Source organism: Zootoca vivipara, chromosome 15 (genome assembly GCF_963506605.1).
Source record: "Zootoca vivipara chromosome 15, rZooViv1.1, whole genome shotgun sequence".
NCBI lineage: Eukaryota > Metazoa > Chordata > Lepidosauria > Squamata > Lacertidae > Zootoca > Zootoca vivipara.
Genome location: NC_083290.1, coordinates 27,141,010 through 27,157,961, shown reverse-complemented (window position 1 = coordinate 27,157,961; position 16,952 = coordinate 27,141,010). Strand labels below are relative to the sequence as shown.

Sequence of the window (16,952 nt, the reverse complement as noted above, 5' to 3'; positions counted from 1 at the left end):
GACATCACCCTCAACTTAAAAAGGGACACATTTTCTCATATATATTTTCAGGCTGTCTACCTATCTGGGCATGAAAATCGACACCTAAGACAGCATTAACACTTGACAAGTGGCTTCTGCAACAAGGAAACCAGTGGCTATTTCAGAGCCCTCTTGAAACAGTGCAACTTTTATCATACCAAGAGATTTGCTCATGGAAAGTGGGAAGGGGAAAAAATCCTCTTTCATCCAGGCATGGCCTCAGGCTTTGTATTAACTCAGTCATCCTCTTTTATCTCTCCCTCCATAAATCACCAAACAGTAGCCTTGTTCCTATTAATCCTCTTTATTACAAAAACAAAGTGCAGCCCTGACCAGAGATATGGCAGATTTTGTAAACATGCACTGGAACATTTGCAGAAGCCCTTAAAATCTCTGCATGTGCTTCAAAGAGGTGTTGAGGACTGCCATTCCATTCAGCTCCCGCAGCCGACTAGTGTGTCTAGAAGGTGCAAAGCAAAAGAGAAAGATTAAGTCAATGGTAATTACCAGGGCAAAAGATGAAGTTATGTGTCACTCACTTATCAGATTCGTAGACAGAAACACACAGACACACACACACTCACTCTCATTTTTATTAAATTTACAGTGGACACTCAGGTTGTGAACATTCACAACCTGCAGCATTCGCAACCCGCGTCTGCGCACGTGTGGGTTGTGATTCGGCGCTTCTGCGCATGCACAAAGCGCAACCCAAAAGGACGTAACCCTCAGCGAACATAACATGAGGTATGACTGTATTGTTTTACAATTTAGAGTATTCATTTAAATAAACTTAAAATATCAATGACTTCCATTCTTCTCTTTCCATGGCTCATTTTGCATAACATAAATCCCTTCATATTTTACATAAACTAAACCATTCAGCATTCCATTATTACATCCATCAAAACTTATTTACACTGTTGAATTTATCTTAATGCTGCCAATGTTTTCAAGTGAGTAGACAGCAACTTGAAAGGGAACCTGCATGCCTTCTTCAATAGATTTCTCAGCAGATAAAAAAGCTTATTTTTTTGTAAATTCCTCTTCCTCCTCACACAACAGAGTTAAGTTGTTGTAGGCATACTGGGGAGCAGGGGAGCTGGATTGGCTGGCACCAGATCTCTCTCACACAACGCTCTAATAACTTGAGAAGAGTGCAAGCGGGACCCGAGCACAAAAGCGCTCTCCCCTCCTGTGGTATCCGGCAATTGTAATTTCCAAGGATATTGCCTCTGACCATGGAGGAAAAGCACAGAAACCCTGGGTAGGAACCATGAATTTGTCTAATCCTCTTCTAAAGTCACCCAAGTAAGTAGCCATCACTGCCTCCTGTGGGAGCAAGTTCCATTCCATGGAGTGAAGAAGTACTTTAATGTGTTCTGAATCTAAGCACTTCATATTCCTGAGAACTATTACACGGGGCTGTGTTCATTCATTCATTTGTTTATTATGGTTATAGACCAGCTCGAAAGGCACATCTAGGACAGTTTTCACAAGAATAAAATATGCATTTAAAACAGTATACCGCAAACAGCTTAAGAATTAAAACACATAGACACATGAGAGCCTAAAATTTAAAGTTTGAGATACCATACAGATTAGCCCTTTCACCCTGTTTTCCCAGCAGACTAATTTGTTACAGGAGGATGGTCTGCGCCTACATATCTGCATGCAGAATCTGGCAACCATCCATGTTGTCTTTTGATCTTTGCCTAAGAGGAGAGCATTAAGTTTAGGCTTATCGGGATGGTCAGCAAGCCTCTCCAGTTGTGGGGGCAATGGTATCTCTGCGTACCTCGTCATAAAAGGGGCACCTAAAAAACAAATGTTCAGAGCTTCCTATTTCCCCTAGTAGGCAGGCACAAAAGTCTCTGGGCATATGGGACTTTTCCAAAAGATCCTTCCAAAACTGGCGAGGACAACGCCAAACTTCGGGCGAGAGTAAAGGCCTTTCTTGTGTTTCTGGATTCGAGGAAATAGAGGTATGCTGCCGGGGCAGCAATGTATCTCTCGTTTTCTGCGATTATAAAATCAGGGGACCTCAAGCAGTCCTGTTGTCTCTCAGAATCCGTGATTCTTTGCCTGACCTCAGATCTTGCTTGATCCAGGCCCAAATTTAAAAGGGCTTGGGGAGCAAAGCCCAATTTCTGGAGAGTGTTCAGGACTGCTGTCTGCCAACCAGACTGGAACCGGTCGCATAGGATCAGTAGAGCTATGCCTCGGGGGTGCAATTTCAGTGTCAGCCATTCATAGAATGATGTTAAGCTAATGTAAGCCTCGACTCTCATTAACCCTGTTTCTAATCTGACCCATGTGTTTGAAACACATCTGGGGATTTTTAGGAGGGCTCTGAGAAGTTTAGATTGAACTCTCTCGAGTGGAGTGAAAGACGAGGATGGCGGGCCCACCCAAGAAGGATCCATAGAGGAGCTGAGCCAACGTTTTGGCCTTGTATAATTTTAGGGACGTGGGGACATAAAAGCCCCATTGGGTTCTAAAAAAATTGAGGATACAGTTTGCAGATCTTTCCCCAACACTCCCAATAGAATTTGTATGGATTTTATTGGATCCTGAAGCCTGGACCGCTATTCCTAGGTACTACTTATAGTTCAAAACTTGTTCTAATTTGCGGCCTTGGAGTTCCCAGTTTCTGATCTTTGGTTTTTCCCCAAAAGCAAGAATCTTTGTCTTCTGGTAATTTATTTTAAGGAGTTCTGTTTTACAATAGGTTGCTAGTTTTCTTAAAGCTCTTCTGAGCCCTATGAGGGTTCTAGAGAGTATTACCACATCATCAGCGTATAACAGAACCGTGATATGCCGATTTGCTATCTTCAGGGAATGGAATTCGAGGTTACTGAGAGTGTTTACCAGGTTATTTAGATAAAAATTAAATAGTAGAGGGGTCAAAAGGCACCCTTGCCTAACTCCCTCATAGGTTTTAATGGGGTCTGTTAGGTGCCCTAGACCTGACTCTAAAAGCCGTGTTTGAGTGGACTGCCTGTATAAAATATGATAGCCTTCTGTCAATGGTGGTGGCACGAAGTCTGTCCCAGAGTCTGGTTCTGGGGACTGGGTCAAAGGCTGCTTTTAGATCTACTAATGCGGCGTAGAGTGAGGCCTGCCTCCCCGAGTTGTATTTTTCTATTAGGTGTTCTAACGTTAGACAATGGTCTATCATGGACCTGCCGGATCTAAAGCCAGGTGTGTTCACATTGCAGCACATTCCCGCTTTCACCACAGATCGTTGCTTTCCTCTTGCACAAACTGTATGCATGAAACACAGACACACAAACATCCCATCTGCAACTGGCAAAACCTGTCCTGCTTCAAAAAGGTGCAATTAGGCTCGAGGACTGTATGTCAATACGTTGCCCATTCAGTCTCCGGCCTGCGGAAAGGGAGAGCCAATATCAGAACAAATTCAGGCTGACCTCACCACATCGAGAATGGCCAGGCTTAAAGCACAGACACTGAAGGACTTTATGCAGCATATGGAGGCTTTTTTATTATTTTCATGGTCGGTTTTGAGAAATGCTCAAATTCTCTTTGGGCAGGGCAGGTTCTCTTGTGCAAAGCCCTTCACAGGCAGGGAGAGGCTTCAGGAGCTCTGACAACTGGGAAAGAAGAAGCCCCTCTGGCTGTGGATGTGTTTCTCTTATAGGGATAGAAGGATAATCCAGCAGCTCCCCTCATTTCCAGTCCCACAAGCCAGTTTGATCATAGCCAAAGAGGCTTGCAGCCCCAAACAAATTAACCTTTTTTAGATGCAAGTCTCACTGGGCTCAAGTAAGTGTGCATAGGACTGCAGCCTTAGACATTCTGCCCAATGCTGTTGGCCTGGGGATAAGCCTGATGTCTTTCCAGCTGGGAATATCAAGTCTGATAAGATCCAACCACTCAAGCTTCCTAAGACTGCTAAAATGTGTTATGTAGACAGAAATCTGTTTTGCAAGCCCATGGATGCTTTTTTTTTTACATGTTACAAAGGGCAAGTCTGGATTAACAGCTGAGATGTTGGTGAAGCTATTCTGAAGGCAACATCTCCTGCAAATGCTCCCTGTGCACTCAGAACTCAGCACTTCCTGGCCCACTCCACATGTCAAAAGGGATTCTAGAAGGTAACAAGTGATGATATTATAATGGACACTGACTGAAAAATAATAAAAACTTGACTGACTGGAAAACCCTGGCCTCACCACTTGGCTGTGATGTGTCAGAACAGTCAAGCAATCATCTCTCACACGCAAAAATCATTCACCGCTTGATGCCTTAACCCACTACAGCTGTTTCTTTAAAGCCCACCAAAGTGGCTGAATGTGTACTGATTTACAATATTTGTTCATAATCTGCCAAATAACATCAGTTCCAAGGATGGCTGCCAATACAAATTAGCACAAATAAATGCAAAACGAGACCAGAAAGCCATAAAAAATGAGCTTCTCAGAGGTCTAGCCTTTATTCCCCCAGCGTGCCTTGCATCTGTCTCCAGAGCCAGGGATTGTGGGAGACAATGAGGGAGGGAAAGAGAGACTTACAGTACCTGTCAGCGGCTTGGCAGCTATTTCTGGGGCAAGGGAAAACTAATATTCACCTTTTGTGATTACATGCATAGTAACATTTAGCATTTTTCTGTATTTTAAATATATTGGAAGCTGCCTTGAGAACTTCACTTAGTAGTTCAGCAGGACATGAATATGACAAATAAACAAATAAATAAAACCAACAGAAGGAGGATAATCCTCAGTGAGCCCACATCTGTGGATACTTGCCTGGCATCAGCTGCGCAGAGCTTTCCTAAAGCAATGGCTGCGTTCTGTTGCACAGACGTCCGCTGGGCATCCCTGCCAGCGACTTTCAATAAAATCCGCACAATATCCACGTTGAGCAAATCTGTGGCTGCTCCAGGCACCTCAAAGCACCTCCCAAGGCAGAAAGCAGCATTTCCTGCCAACACCTCATTCTCTGAGCGCAGAAACTTCAGCAGGATCTTACATTCTGCAAAGGGGGTGGGGGTGTGGAGCCAAAGTGAAACTGTGTCAAACATCAGCAAAAGAGTAAGGGATGTGACGAAAGACTCTGTCCCCTCAATGCCAAACACCCTCATGGTTCTTTGGAAAAGTGAGATGGAAGAACTAGCAGTAACACGGCTGCCCTGTGGACAGGGAGTGGGGAGAAAATGCAGATTAAACTCATGTCAAATCTTTTAATAAATTGAAAAGAGCCAACCTGCTACTTGCTGCTCCACCCACATCCCAGGGGAGCCATTTTGCAAGCTGACCTAAAAGGCTTGGATAGGAAAGCAATTTAGTGTCAGGGTGCCAGAGAGGTGGGCTGAAAAGGTTTTGAAGCAGCAAAGGGCGGTTCTGTACTGAGAGGGGTCTGGTGTGACTTTCAACAAGCTGGGAGGGTGTGAGAGCTTCCTTCAAGGTGTCTGCTTATGGGTGGGGAAAGAACCAGATAGATCCAAGGATTTCACACTTTGTTGAGGGACAACTTCATCCATATTCCAAAGATCCCATTGTAACAGGGACACTGCTCTCCTCTTTCAAGAAACACCATGCACGTGGAAGCTGGCTTGCAGGAATTACATGCTAATGATCTAAAAGTCAACCTATTCCAAGACAGGGTCCCAATATTACCTTGCAATTAGATGGAGATTATTACGCAGACTTCTAATGACTGTCTGAGCAGTCAGCTGTAGGCATCGGTGCTTTCCCAGAGCAGGCTTCCAAGGTATGCAACAATTTGATTTGGGGGTGGGGAAGAGAACTGAAATGAGCTCTAAGATCAAAAGCTCAAAGCTGTTGCTCAGGAATAATCTCAGAACCATGCTCTCAGAAGTGACCCTAAGAAAGGGTGTCCTGCACAAAGGTATCTGCATCAAACTGTCACTCACCTATTAAAAAATCTCCAAAACTCAGCTTCTCATTAGAGGCCCAAATGCATTACAGGCCCTAGGCAGGCTAGAACTAGGGAGGTGGGAGGGCTCCTCTCCTTGACCCCATCGGGGTCAATAAAATCCTCCTAAGGGCAGAACTAGTTACTTTATTTGCTATGTGTCCCCTTGGCAAAGTGTTTGCAGCAACTCACATTTGCCAAGGTGATGCAAAGGGAGCACCCAAATCATTTCCCCAAAGTAATCTCCCCTCTTCTGAGCCATTTCACTCCCCACCCTTCTTCCCCCAGCTCAGTTGCTATGTCAAAATTGACGCGGGAGGAGATAATTTTTAAGGGAGAACCTGCTGGTGGGGAAGTTAATCTCTCCTCTACAAATGTGCCCCCCCCCGGCCGGTCTCCACATTTGCATTAAGAGTCAAGCTCAAAAGGAAGCTTGTGTTTGTCTTATAACATAGATTTTCCCTCCTCCCCCCGCCAAACCAACAACTCTGCTTACAGTGTACAGTCCCTCTTTTCTGCTCCTTAAACTGTTCCCATTAAGAGCGCAAGATACTGTTTCCTCTTCCAAGATGGAAGTTTACTGTTCTGCACACACACATATTTTCTTCATAGAAAACAGGCACAACAGGCTGCACTTTAAAAATGACTGGAGGCCGTATTATGCAGCAGTGAAGGCCACCCTGTTTGTTAAATGTATTTGGATTCTGCAGGGTATAAGACAGGATTAACGGTCCTGCTTCATCCTGTAGACAGCAGAGATCCCTGTCTGTGGTCCTTGCCCCAGATCAACTCTTTGCAGCCAACACTTACTTTTATCCAGCTTTACAATCTCTTCCTGTGCCTCTTGGCTGCTTTTGGCACAAACAGCCAGGGTTTTCATTGCATAGCCATGTGTGATCGGCCCATCTGCCTAGATTGGAGTAAAAAAAGAGGCATCCATTAAATGTCTAGTTATGCACTCTGGGGTTTGGAAATATAGGACAAGGCCCTCAGTTCCAGAAAGTTTATGGGTGCTTTATGACAGGGCAGCAAATCATGGGGTATTTTGGCATTCTGAGAGTAATAATTTTCTTCCATCTTTAAAAATATTAGCTCCTAATTATGCCCAGACAATGCCTCATAATCAGATTCAAGCTCTAAAACTACAACAGTCTGTGACCTCTAACAGGAATATGGGCACTCTCAAGAATATGCAGTTCTAATGATGCTTCTTATGGTTCATTTCCATACATGAATTGCTGATAAGGGAATAAATCAATCCAAGGGATGGCTTCACTGCACATTAAATAGACCGTAGAAAAGGTCTCTTCTTTCAGATTTCATAGGTACCTGGACCATTTTCTCTAGGCCAAAACATTATTTAGATGTGAAGAGCTAATGCTACAGAGTCATCCAATACTCAGTAAATTATTTTCCTTCCTCTCTGCTCCTGCTAAATTTTGCTTTTCATTATCTTATACATATTCATTGTATTCTATTCATTGTATTATGCATGCCGTAGCCTGCATGGGTGAAGATGGAATGGGGGGAAAAGTGGGAACTGACCTCATTGCTGCCACGCTAAGATGCCAAAGGAATGCCTAGAATTCTTCAAATGGTTGCAGACTGGATATGCTGGGAGTGAGGCATAGCAATGCTATGAATCTCATGCAGTTTCCAAGCATCCCTTTTCTGCTGTGACTCCATCCAGTCATAATAGTTATGTTAAGAGGTGAGGTATCTCAACCTCCTCACTAAACTACAACTTCTGGGATTCCTGGGGGGCGGGGAGTGGAAAGCAGTGAGAGTACCATTGTAAGTGGGTGCACTGCTGCTTCTCCCCTGGTTTTAAAGGGCTAAGATGTATTCAGGGCAGTGTGTCATGGTACCTTCCTTCTATTAATTCCTTCTTTTAGATTGCAAGGCTGCAGCTATCTTATGTTCTGAGGGCTCTTCTTTTTCAGCTGAAGAGTGTGGCTGAAGTACTATAAAAATAACTGGAAAGAACATTGCCACACTGGAGGAAGGGACAGCAGGGGGAGGACCTGAATAGCAGTGCAGGTAGTTGGGCAATCCCATAAATTATTTATAAGTTCTATATATACTAAGGAAAGGTTGGGCCTATAGCTCAGTGGTAGAGCACATGCTTTGCAGGCCACAAGTTCAATCCCTAGCATCTCCAGCTAAAAAGATCTCATACCGCAGGTGGCGAGATAGACTTTGGGAAAACACTACCAATTCAGAACTGGCAAATGCTGGGCTAATCTGCTCCATCGCAGCAAAAAAAGGCAATGAGTACCAGGCTAGATGCATCAATGATCTGATTCCACATAGCTTAAAGTGTGAACACTTTCAGGGAAGAAAGAAGAGAGATGCCTATAATAAGCAACCCTAGTTTCTGTATAACCAGAGTCCATTTTGCACCTAGTGTTTTTTGCTTCTGATTCAGTATAAGGCAGAGGAAGGGCTGCAACTCAGAGGCTGAGCATCTGCTTTGCATGCAGAAGGTTCCAGGCAGAGCCATAACTACGGGGGGGGGGGGGGGCTAGCCAGGTTTTTTACCCTGGGTGAAGCTTCCAAAGGGGTGTCATTGATGCTCCCAGCCTGTGTGTGCGTGTCCACAAATACACATGGGCGAGTGCCAAACTGGTTCGGACCTGGGTGAAATAAAGCCTAGTTTCACCCCTGGTCCCTGGTTCAATCCCCAGCATCTCCAGGTAGGGATGGGAGAGAGCTCCGCCTGAAATCCTGGGCAGCCACTGCCAGCCAGTGCTGCCTTTATACAGAGTCATATGATATGACTCTGTATAAAGGCAGCTTCCTATGCTCCTGTATCCCAGGTTCAACTATACCTTCATTGTACAGGGCATTGTCATGAAACCATTGACTTTCTTAATGTTATAGAAACCTGAAATTGGCTAATTACCTTGAGAAATCTGATCATTTTGCTCACCACGCCATCTTTTATTGCCTCTTCCTGTGCCTCTGGACTCATTGGCAGGATGTGACTTAAAAGCCCAACTGCTCGCTTAAGGAGAAGAAATTTGGAGGTGGCAGTAAGAGAGAGAAATTGATTTGTCTTCTTTCAAAAAACAAGCTATCATATTTGTTCATGTAATGGTCCTTTGCTAGAGCTGACTGGACCTTTTACTTTTATATATTACCATCAAGGCAGAAAATAAAACAGCAAGCAGATACGAAACATTTATTATCTGGAAAGGAAGCTCATCATTTTGGTATTAATCTGAGACAAAGCATAGTTCAGGCTATAGGATGACAACTCCTACATTTATTTGTGCTTCAGTTCCCAAGCTAAAATCCCGAGCACAAATAAGTCAGAGTGGCATGACAAAGCCATCATGGTTGGAAGCAAAGAAAAGTGACTCCCAAGAAAGAGGAGGATTCACCAGTTGCATACTGCTACTTCATTTCTGAGCCATAATCCTCTGCAGGCAGTCTGTGGGCATTCCAAGCTAGCCCCTGCTTCTTTCCTTCCCACTGCCTTTGCCCCCAAAACTTTTCTCTGCTTCTGGCAACATCCCAGGCCCAATCTGCATGCTTCCTCAAGAGACGATAAGAATAGACATAAGAGCATTATGTAGGCAATTTATAGCCCTCTCTTTGTTAAAACCAAAGTCAGTACATTATATAATACATAATAATATACATATATATATAATTAAACCTCAATAAGAAATCAAATTTACATCACAGCACTGTGAGAACAACAAAACATATTCATTTAATATTAATTCTACCATTTCCCTTCAACTCAAGTACCACTTACTGTCACAATTCCTCCCTCTTTACAGTCAAAGAGGGACATGCATTTCCCAGAAATCTCTATGGCAAGATCCTGAAAAGAACCAATAAGGTGAGAATGTCAGCTGAGAACAGCAGCTTAATTACTGTTCCTAATTACTGGATTACCAGGAAGGCTCCTCTGAGGTATGACATATAACAGTGCTCTAAGTCACAGGGCAGTAAATTTATACTTGGACTGGACAGTTTTTGATTCAGATCCTTTCTCAGCGACAAAGCTTGTCACTACGGACTGCATCCAACATTCTCTGTCAGCTAATTGTGCACTAGCAGACGGGGAGTTTGAATGTAGCACCACAGAAGAATGCAACAGCTGCACCAGAGGAAACTCATTGAACAACAAAATATGCCACCTATTGTGCAACCAAATTACCAGCAATCTGCTCATATATTCTCTTGGGCAACAGCGTTCCACTGGCCCAAAACATTGCACAGTGAAACCAGCAAACAGCTCAGTGACTTTTAACTCAGTACTACTTTAGATACAACCCTATGTCTCATCCCAACTTATCCTGCCCTCTCCTTTTTTATCAAGTGTCATGTACAATGTACATGGATGATAATAATAATAATATTAAATAACAATTACAGTGGACTCATGTGGAATTGCAAGAGCCAAAAGCCTGATTTTGGCAAGTTATAGAGGTGCAGCCTCTCCAGAATTTAGATGATGTTCCTGGGTGTATCTGTGACAAAAACATTCATTTTTAACCAGGCCTTTGGTTGACCTGATCAACATCCCATACCCTTTAAAAATGTGGGTTATTGCTTTTATTTTTATTTTATATACAGTGGTACCTCTGGTTAAGAACTTAATTCGTTCCAGAGGTCCATTCTTAACCTGAAACTGTTCTTAACCTGAGACACCACTTTAGCTAATGGGGGCTTCTGCTGCCGCTGCGCCACTACAGCACAATTTCAGTTCTCATCCTCAAGCAAAGTTCTTAACCTGAAGTACTATTTCTGGGTTAGCAGAGTTTGTAACCTGAAGCCTTTGTAACCTGAAGCGTTTGTAACCCGAGGTACCAGTGTATTGTGATCTTTTTATGTGAGCTGCACTCAGACCTCCGGGTATAGGGTAGTATATTATTATTATTATTATTATTAATGATGATGATGATAATAATAATAATAATAATAATAATAATAATATAAAGTCTGTGGTGTTAGATGCCATCTATACTGCATATACATTTTGGAGTGAGTACTCTTCTTTTGGCTGAGATGGATTTAAATGGTGGTGTAGACCACATTTTTGACCACTGGGTTGAATTTATTTCGTATCCTATTTCATTGCTCTTTGATTGTGGGGAGGAACCAAGCTCTGGACCCCCTAATGTCTTGTCAATAAAAATATAAACAAAGGGCCTACCCACGTGATGCTGACCTAAATCCCTACGCTAATACTATGAAACAGAATGAAGAACAGTACCCCCATCTCTCTCTCTCCCCTTTCTCTCTTCCCCAAACTGCAAGACATCTATGACAAAAGTGTATCTCACTAAATGTAAATGAATTTTGAAAAAATGGAGATGATAGATGTACAGTACTTCCCCCTGTTTATTTGTTTTGAAACACAAAAAACCTGTAATAAAAACTAATTTTAAAAAAGAGGTCACTGGCTGGTGCATCTGTCCTTAGGAATTGGGGGGGGGGTGGATATAGGGGCACATTCTGGGAAAGAAAAAGACCACAGCTTCACAGCTACAGCAGCAGAGGTGGGAAGGCTCACAAAAGATATTAAATTCAATTCCACTTTGGGAAACCAACAAATCAACTAAAGGATAGGTGAGAGAGCCCAACACTTTACCTGAAGGAGCAAATTGGGTTCCAAAGAGAGGTTCATCATCAGGCCAAGCAGTGCATAGAGACACTCCGGGTATCTGGTGGCCGTGCCTTTGTTCCAGCACTCATCCTTCAGAGGGAGAAGACAAAATAAGCACACTAGGATTTCCCAAAAACAGTTCAGGTATGTGGAAATCTCAGTGTCTGGGGATCATAGCTTCCTCATATATCCTGCTCCAGGGACTATGCACTCCCCTTTTGGTCACTCATTGAATCTGACCACTCCATGGGGCAGGCAAAGCACATGTTTTTCACTTAAGAGGTCCTGGGTTCAGTTCCTGGCATCTCCAGATGAAAGGATGAAAAAGAATTTGCTCTCCCTGCAACCCTGGAGAGCCGTTGCCAATTACTACACAAGCATTAATGGACTATTTGGATCAATGGTCTGACTCAGTATGAGGCAAGTTCAGGTAGTAGTTACATGAGACCATAACACTGTAGTAGATCCAGATGAGAGAGTATGACGCTATTAAAACAGTGACAGGAAGTTAAAGGAGGTCATATTTCCATTGCAACAGGAAAGGAAGATTTCTGGTTGGGCTTCCCTTTTAAGTTTACTGTCTCTCCACCCCCCACCCCATTCCAAATGTGAGATTACAAACTTCTGCTTGTGAGGAATGAAGTTTATTTTCTGAAACACGTAATGCTTTGGAAGAGTATGGTTGAAGCAAAAGTGACTTAAGTAAATGCTCTATAGCAGGGGTTGGCAAACTAAGGCCCAGGGGCCGGGTGCGCCCCCCCCCCCTGGCTTGTAAATCTGGCCCGCGGACCCTGCCGCCCGCTCGGTCAGTCCCGCGTACTGCAGATGCCTTGCCACGTGGCGACTGACTTCCATGATGCTGGCACAGCTTCTGGGCAGGCAGCGACGCTGGTGCGGCTTCGGATTGGCTGCAGAAAGCTCCTGCAGCCAATCCGAAGCATGGATGCCTCTGGGCAGGCGGTGACACTGGCACGGCTTTGGATTGGCTGCAGGAAGCTCCTGCAACCAATCCGAAGCCTTGCTGCCTGTGCACTGAGGTAAACCCAGCGCGGCCCTGGATGGAGAGGCCAGCGGGCGGTGGGTCTGGGCTGTGTCATGGGCATTGTGACGGGTGCGTTGCAGGGCTTCAGCCGGAGCTTGGCGCACCTGTTGGCCCCGTGCCTGGCTTGGCGCTGCTGCTGGTGGCGCACTCGACGGCCGCGCTGGAACAGCTGGAGGGTGAGCTGTGCACCGCCTGCCTGCCGACTTGGCCTCGGACGATGGGCCACAGTGCGTGGCGCATGCCACTTGGGAGCTCCGCGGAGATGGGCTGATGGAGTGGCTGCTGCTCGTCAACAACGCCGGTGAGCGAGTGCCGGCAAGACATGCTCCTGAGCGTGTGCAGAGTGCATTCCTCCTCCAGGTCCGCAGGCAGCTGTGGGACCGGCTTGCAGGGTATTTATATTTTTCAAAATATAGTCCGGCCCCCCCCAAGGTCTGAGAGACAGTGGACCAGCCCCCTGATGAAAAAGTTTGCTGACCCCTACTCTATAGGGTTATTTCAAAAAGCCACATTTTTAAAAATGACTCTGAAGCTTTATATCTGTGATTGCATCAACATTTGGGTTTGATTATTATTGGGTGGGATATGTCTTAGCAGTTCAATTTTGCATTCAATATTAGCTTTTGTGTTTTATTTAAGAAGAAAGAATTAAATATCGAAAATAGGGTAGCACAGCAGGAGAAGCAAAGGTAGGAATAGGAGAAGCAAGCAACCCCAGCCCATAAAAGATGGGAGGGGACAAGCTCAGCCAATGCAATGGAGTGCATGCTGCCAGGTCACACCTACTCACCAGAAAGCTCAAACAGGCCTGCCAGCAATCTGGGCTTTCAGTCATCTGCATTCGGATGACCACATCAGAGCAGATGTCTCCCATGATGGCAATGCAATGGGCGAGGCCCAGCTTGTTCAGTGTCTTAGCAGAACTCTTGGGAAAAGAGTGAAAACAGGTCGGGACAATGTGAATTCTGTTGTATATCCACCCATAATACATCACAACCAGACTAGAAATTTTAGAAGATTCCCTCTCTACTGAAAAAATAATCCTTCATTACAGTATTTGGAAATGAACATTCCTGAGGAAATGCCAAACCTCTGTGGGGGCAGCCCTGAGATCAGCAGAAAACAAACCAACAATGTAATTTTTTTATGGAATACAAGGTGAATGGAAATGGCTTCATCCAGCTATTATGAGGATCTCATGCCATGTCCTTGTCACTCAACTCCAGAAGCAATGGAGGGGTTTCCAGGGCTGCTGCTTAAAACAGCTGAATCCCAGTGTGCAACACTAGCCATGAACAAACTCTTTCCCCATTGCTGAGGACAAAAATGGATGAAACACTGGTGAGGGACAGAAGCACCTTGGGAACCTAACGTTCTATCTGAATTGTCTTACCATTATTTAGTATTTGTAAAAGTACTTAAAAACAGATTCTGGATCCCTTTTCATGGATCCAGAGAGTCAGACTCCATGGTGATTCCTGTCTCAGTGCACCAGAGTTAGGAACAAGGGTATGACAAAAGAAAAGCAACTGCCTAACTAACTCAAGACCCAGACTCATCATGCCCACCTGCCACCTTCACAATCCCTCTGACAATTCAAAGAGGGCTTCAGGAAACATCAAAGCTACCCATTTGTTTTTTGTTTTTCCTTATTCAGCCTCCAATTATTTCCAACTTTTCATCCTACCTATCATCTTCCAGGTCTATGTTAAGCATTTCAGTTTAGCTGTAAATAATCCCTGCAGAAATTTGAAATGAAACGAAGCTGCAGCATACAAAATGGACAAAAACAATGCCTTGGAGCAAAGTTCAGGAAGAGAGGTTTTCTTACCAGTAATTCTATGAATAGTGGCAAAGTCTCCGTGGAGAGTTTGATACGGCACTGAATTTTGAACCTGGTAACAAAGTGAGACTGATCTTTAGACCTCAAGAATGCAAGAGCCTGCTAGATCAGGCCAATGTCTCATCTAGTCTGGCTGGCATCCTGTTCTTACAGTGGCCAACCAGATGCCTGGGCTCTTGTTCTTCCACAGATGACTGGAGGGACATATTAAGCCTGCCAAGCCTTTCCAAACAGATGCCCAAACCTCTGACTCAGTGTCATAATTCACTAAGACAAGATATGGTGATGAACTCAGATGGCATTGAAAGAGGAACAGACAAACTCATGGAGAACAAGGCCTTCAATGGATGCTAGTCATGATGGCCCTATGGAATCTCCATTGTCAGAGACAGCATACCAAAGCCAGACCCAGGTGGGCTCATGTATTCCAACATTCTGCTTCTCCCAAAAACCAGCCAGATACCTCCAGGAAGGCCACAAGCAGGGCTTGAAGTCCAGGGCCTTCCCTCATTGTTGCTCCCTAGCCATTGGCAGGCAGCAATACATTGCCTCTGAACAAGCAAACCTCCATAAAACTATTCCAATCAAGATGACTCTTTAGAGATTTGCATATTAGTGGTTGCCACCTAGGTCTTCTCAAACAAAAGGGTGCAAGCCCTGCCCTGTTAAAGCAGTCTACAGTTTAGACATGATTGTCAGGATTCAGTAAATGCCCAAAGCTAGTTCTGGATGAGGAAGGAATCTAAGGGCAGCTTACTTCTCCTCTGGGATTAAGCTGGTCAGCAATTTCAAGGCACATCTAGCTCTGCTGTCAAAAACTTTGATGAAGGACATAAAGATGTGTAGCCACCTGAAAAACAAAGCCAAACATGTCTTGGGTCAGCGAGATAGCAGAGGTAAGCAAGCAGGGTAGAATCCTGATTGGGCTGCTTAGGAAACAAACCCAAGCTATACTCAAAGCAGTCACTCTCCCAATGAAAACTATCAATCCAAGTATCTCTGATGCACCTTCTTTCATGCTAAGAAAACCACATGAAATAGCTAGAGTGGGTGGGTGAGACAAGCAATTCATTGGAGTAGACAGGCAGATTATGTCATCTGGAACAGTAAGTGGTCAGTGAAGTGTTGGGTCTTTTATACAGAAGTGGACAAAGGAGCCTGACACACCAAAATATAGTGCATTATGAAAAGAAATTCTTTTTTTTTAATGTACCGTATTTGCCTCAGTGTTGGAACTTCATGTTATAAAATGTTGGTACAAGTGTTAGAAATGTCTTTTGTTCCTCTGTGAAAATGATGTACTTAAACATATGCCATTCTTCAATTGGGGGTATTGTCCAAGTTAAAAACAGCAAATCGAAGCAGATTATCCCTTTTGCACACATTTTTAATGCTGCACAGTGGCACTATAATCCTAGAAGTTATTGATTCCAATTTCCAAATCGACCAGCACAAGCTTAAAACTAAAAAAAAATATTGATGCAAGGTCCAAATGAAGCACAAGAAGAATGCAAGTGGATCTTTTTCTCCAAGATCAAGTTAATAACTAAAATCTGTTATGATTGCAGTTGGAAACACATGCTTATATATGCATTTATATTGATATGCCTGGTATCTTAACTGCAAAAATGTGCTTAGATAAGACGTTTACCACATTTTGCAAAAGTAAGAATTTTATGTCCCTTGCGCTTGACTGAATAGAATCAGTTAGGAGTGAAGGAAAACTTTTTTGTTAACCTAACATTTCATGCACTGGCTTAACAATCAGTTTGTTAGCACAAAATGGCACCTCCAGCTTGTGAATTACAGCCCTAATGAGCATAACTGTCAAGTTTTCCCTTTTCTCGCAAGGAAGCCTATTCAGCATAAGGGAATTTCCCTTTAAAAAAGGGAGAACTTAACAGCTATGCTAACAAGGCCAATGCTCTCAGACATACTGGATAGACCTTTAGATCTCTTGAAGAAGCAAGAGAGAAAGCAGTTGCAGCTCATTCACTCCCTGGTCCTGCCACAGCTGCAATGTGGAACACCCAGAGACTTGCCTGACATACTGTATAGCAGCCATGGTAGAGCTGGTAGAGAACAGATAGGGGCTGCTATACCGTGTTTCCCCTTTTTTAAGACGTAGTCATTATATAAGCCATAGCAGGATTTCTAAGCAATTGCGCGATACAAGCCATACCCCGAAAATAAGACATACTGATAGACCCTTCACCCACTAGCAATAACCCCCCTCCTGCCAGCCAACTCCCCCCTTAAAAATCTCTCCCCATTTTGCTGTCGCTCCACAGACACGTATTTCCTTTAAAAGCTTGTAAAAATGCACCGAACAGCCGTAGCTGCTGGCTGCCGAAGCCTTGTGATTTCCCTTCCCCGTTTCTGAGAGCATTTTTTTAAATAAAAAGATCCAAAAATAATTTTTTTAGCCAAGCTGTGTAAGCTCTACTTGGTGAAGGGGAGAAAAGTGGGGTGGGGAGGAGATGAAGGCACGAGGAAGAAAAGAGGGGCGATTGAAGAAT

The 16,952-nt window shown here is 44.0% G+C and overlaps 1 protein-coding gene across 4 annotated transcripts in view; it reads right to left on the bottom strand.

The window, feature by feature from the left end:
• Positions 1–290: 290 nt before the first annotated feature.
• TTC12 (tetratricopeptide repeat domain 12) overlaps positions 291–16,952 on the bottom strand; it is a 41,604-nt gene continuing 24,942 nt past the window's right edge. For 2 of the 4 annotated variants that reach the window (XM_035139505.2, XM_060283042.1), the window contains exons 14-21: positions 15,191–15,283; positions 14,422–14,485; positions 13,381–13,515; positions 11,534–11,638; positions 9,689–9,757; positions 8,828–8,929; positions 6,733–6,832; positions 4,089–5,019 (exon numbers count right to left, since the gene is read on the bottom strand). In XM_035139505.2, coding sequence (XP_034995396.2) covers positions 4,703–5,019; positions 6,733–6,832; positions 8,828–8,929; positions 9,689–9,757; positions 11,534–11,638; positions 13,381–13,515; positions 14,422–14,485; positions 15,191–15,283 — 985 coding nt within the window. In that variant the 3' untranslated portion in view covers positions 4,089–4,702. Of the gene's footprint in view, positions 482–4,088; positions 5,020–6,732; positions 6,833–8,827; positions 8,930–9,688; positions 9,758–11,533; positions 11,639–13,380; positions 13,516–14,421; positions 14,486–15,190; positions 15,284–16,952 lie in introns of those variants that run through there. The other 2 variants (XM_060283043.1, XM_060283044.1) reach the window with 2 other exon arrangements.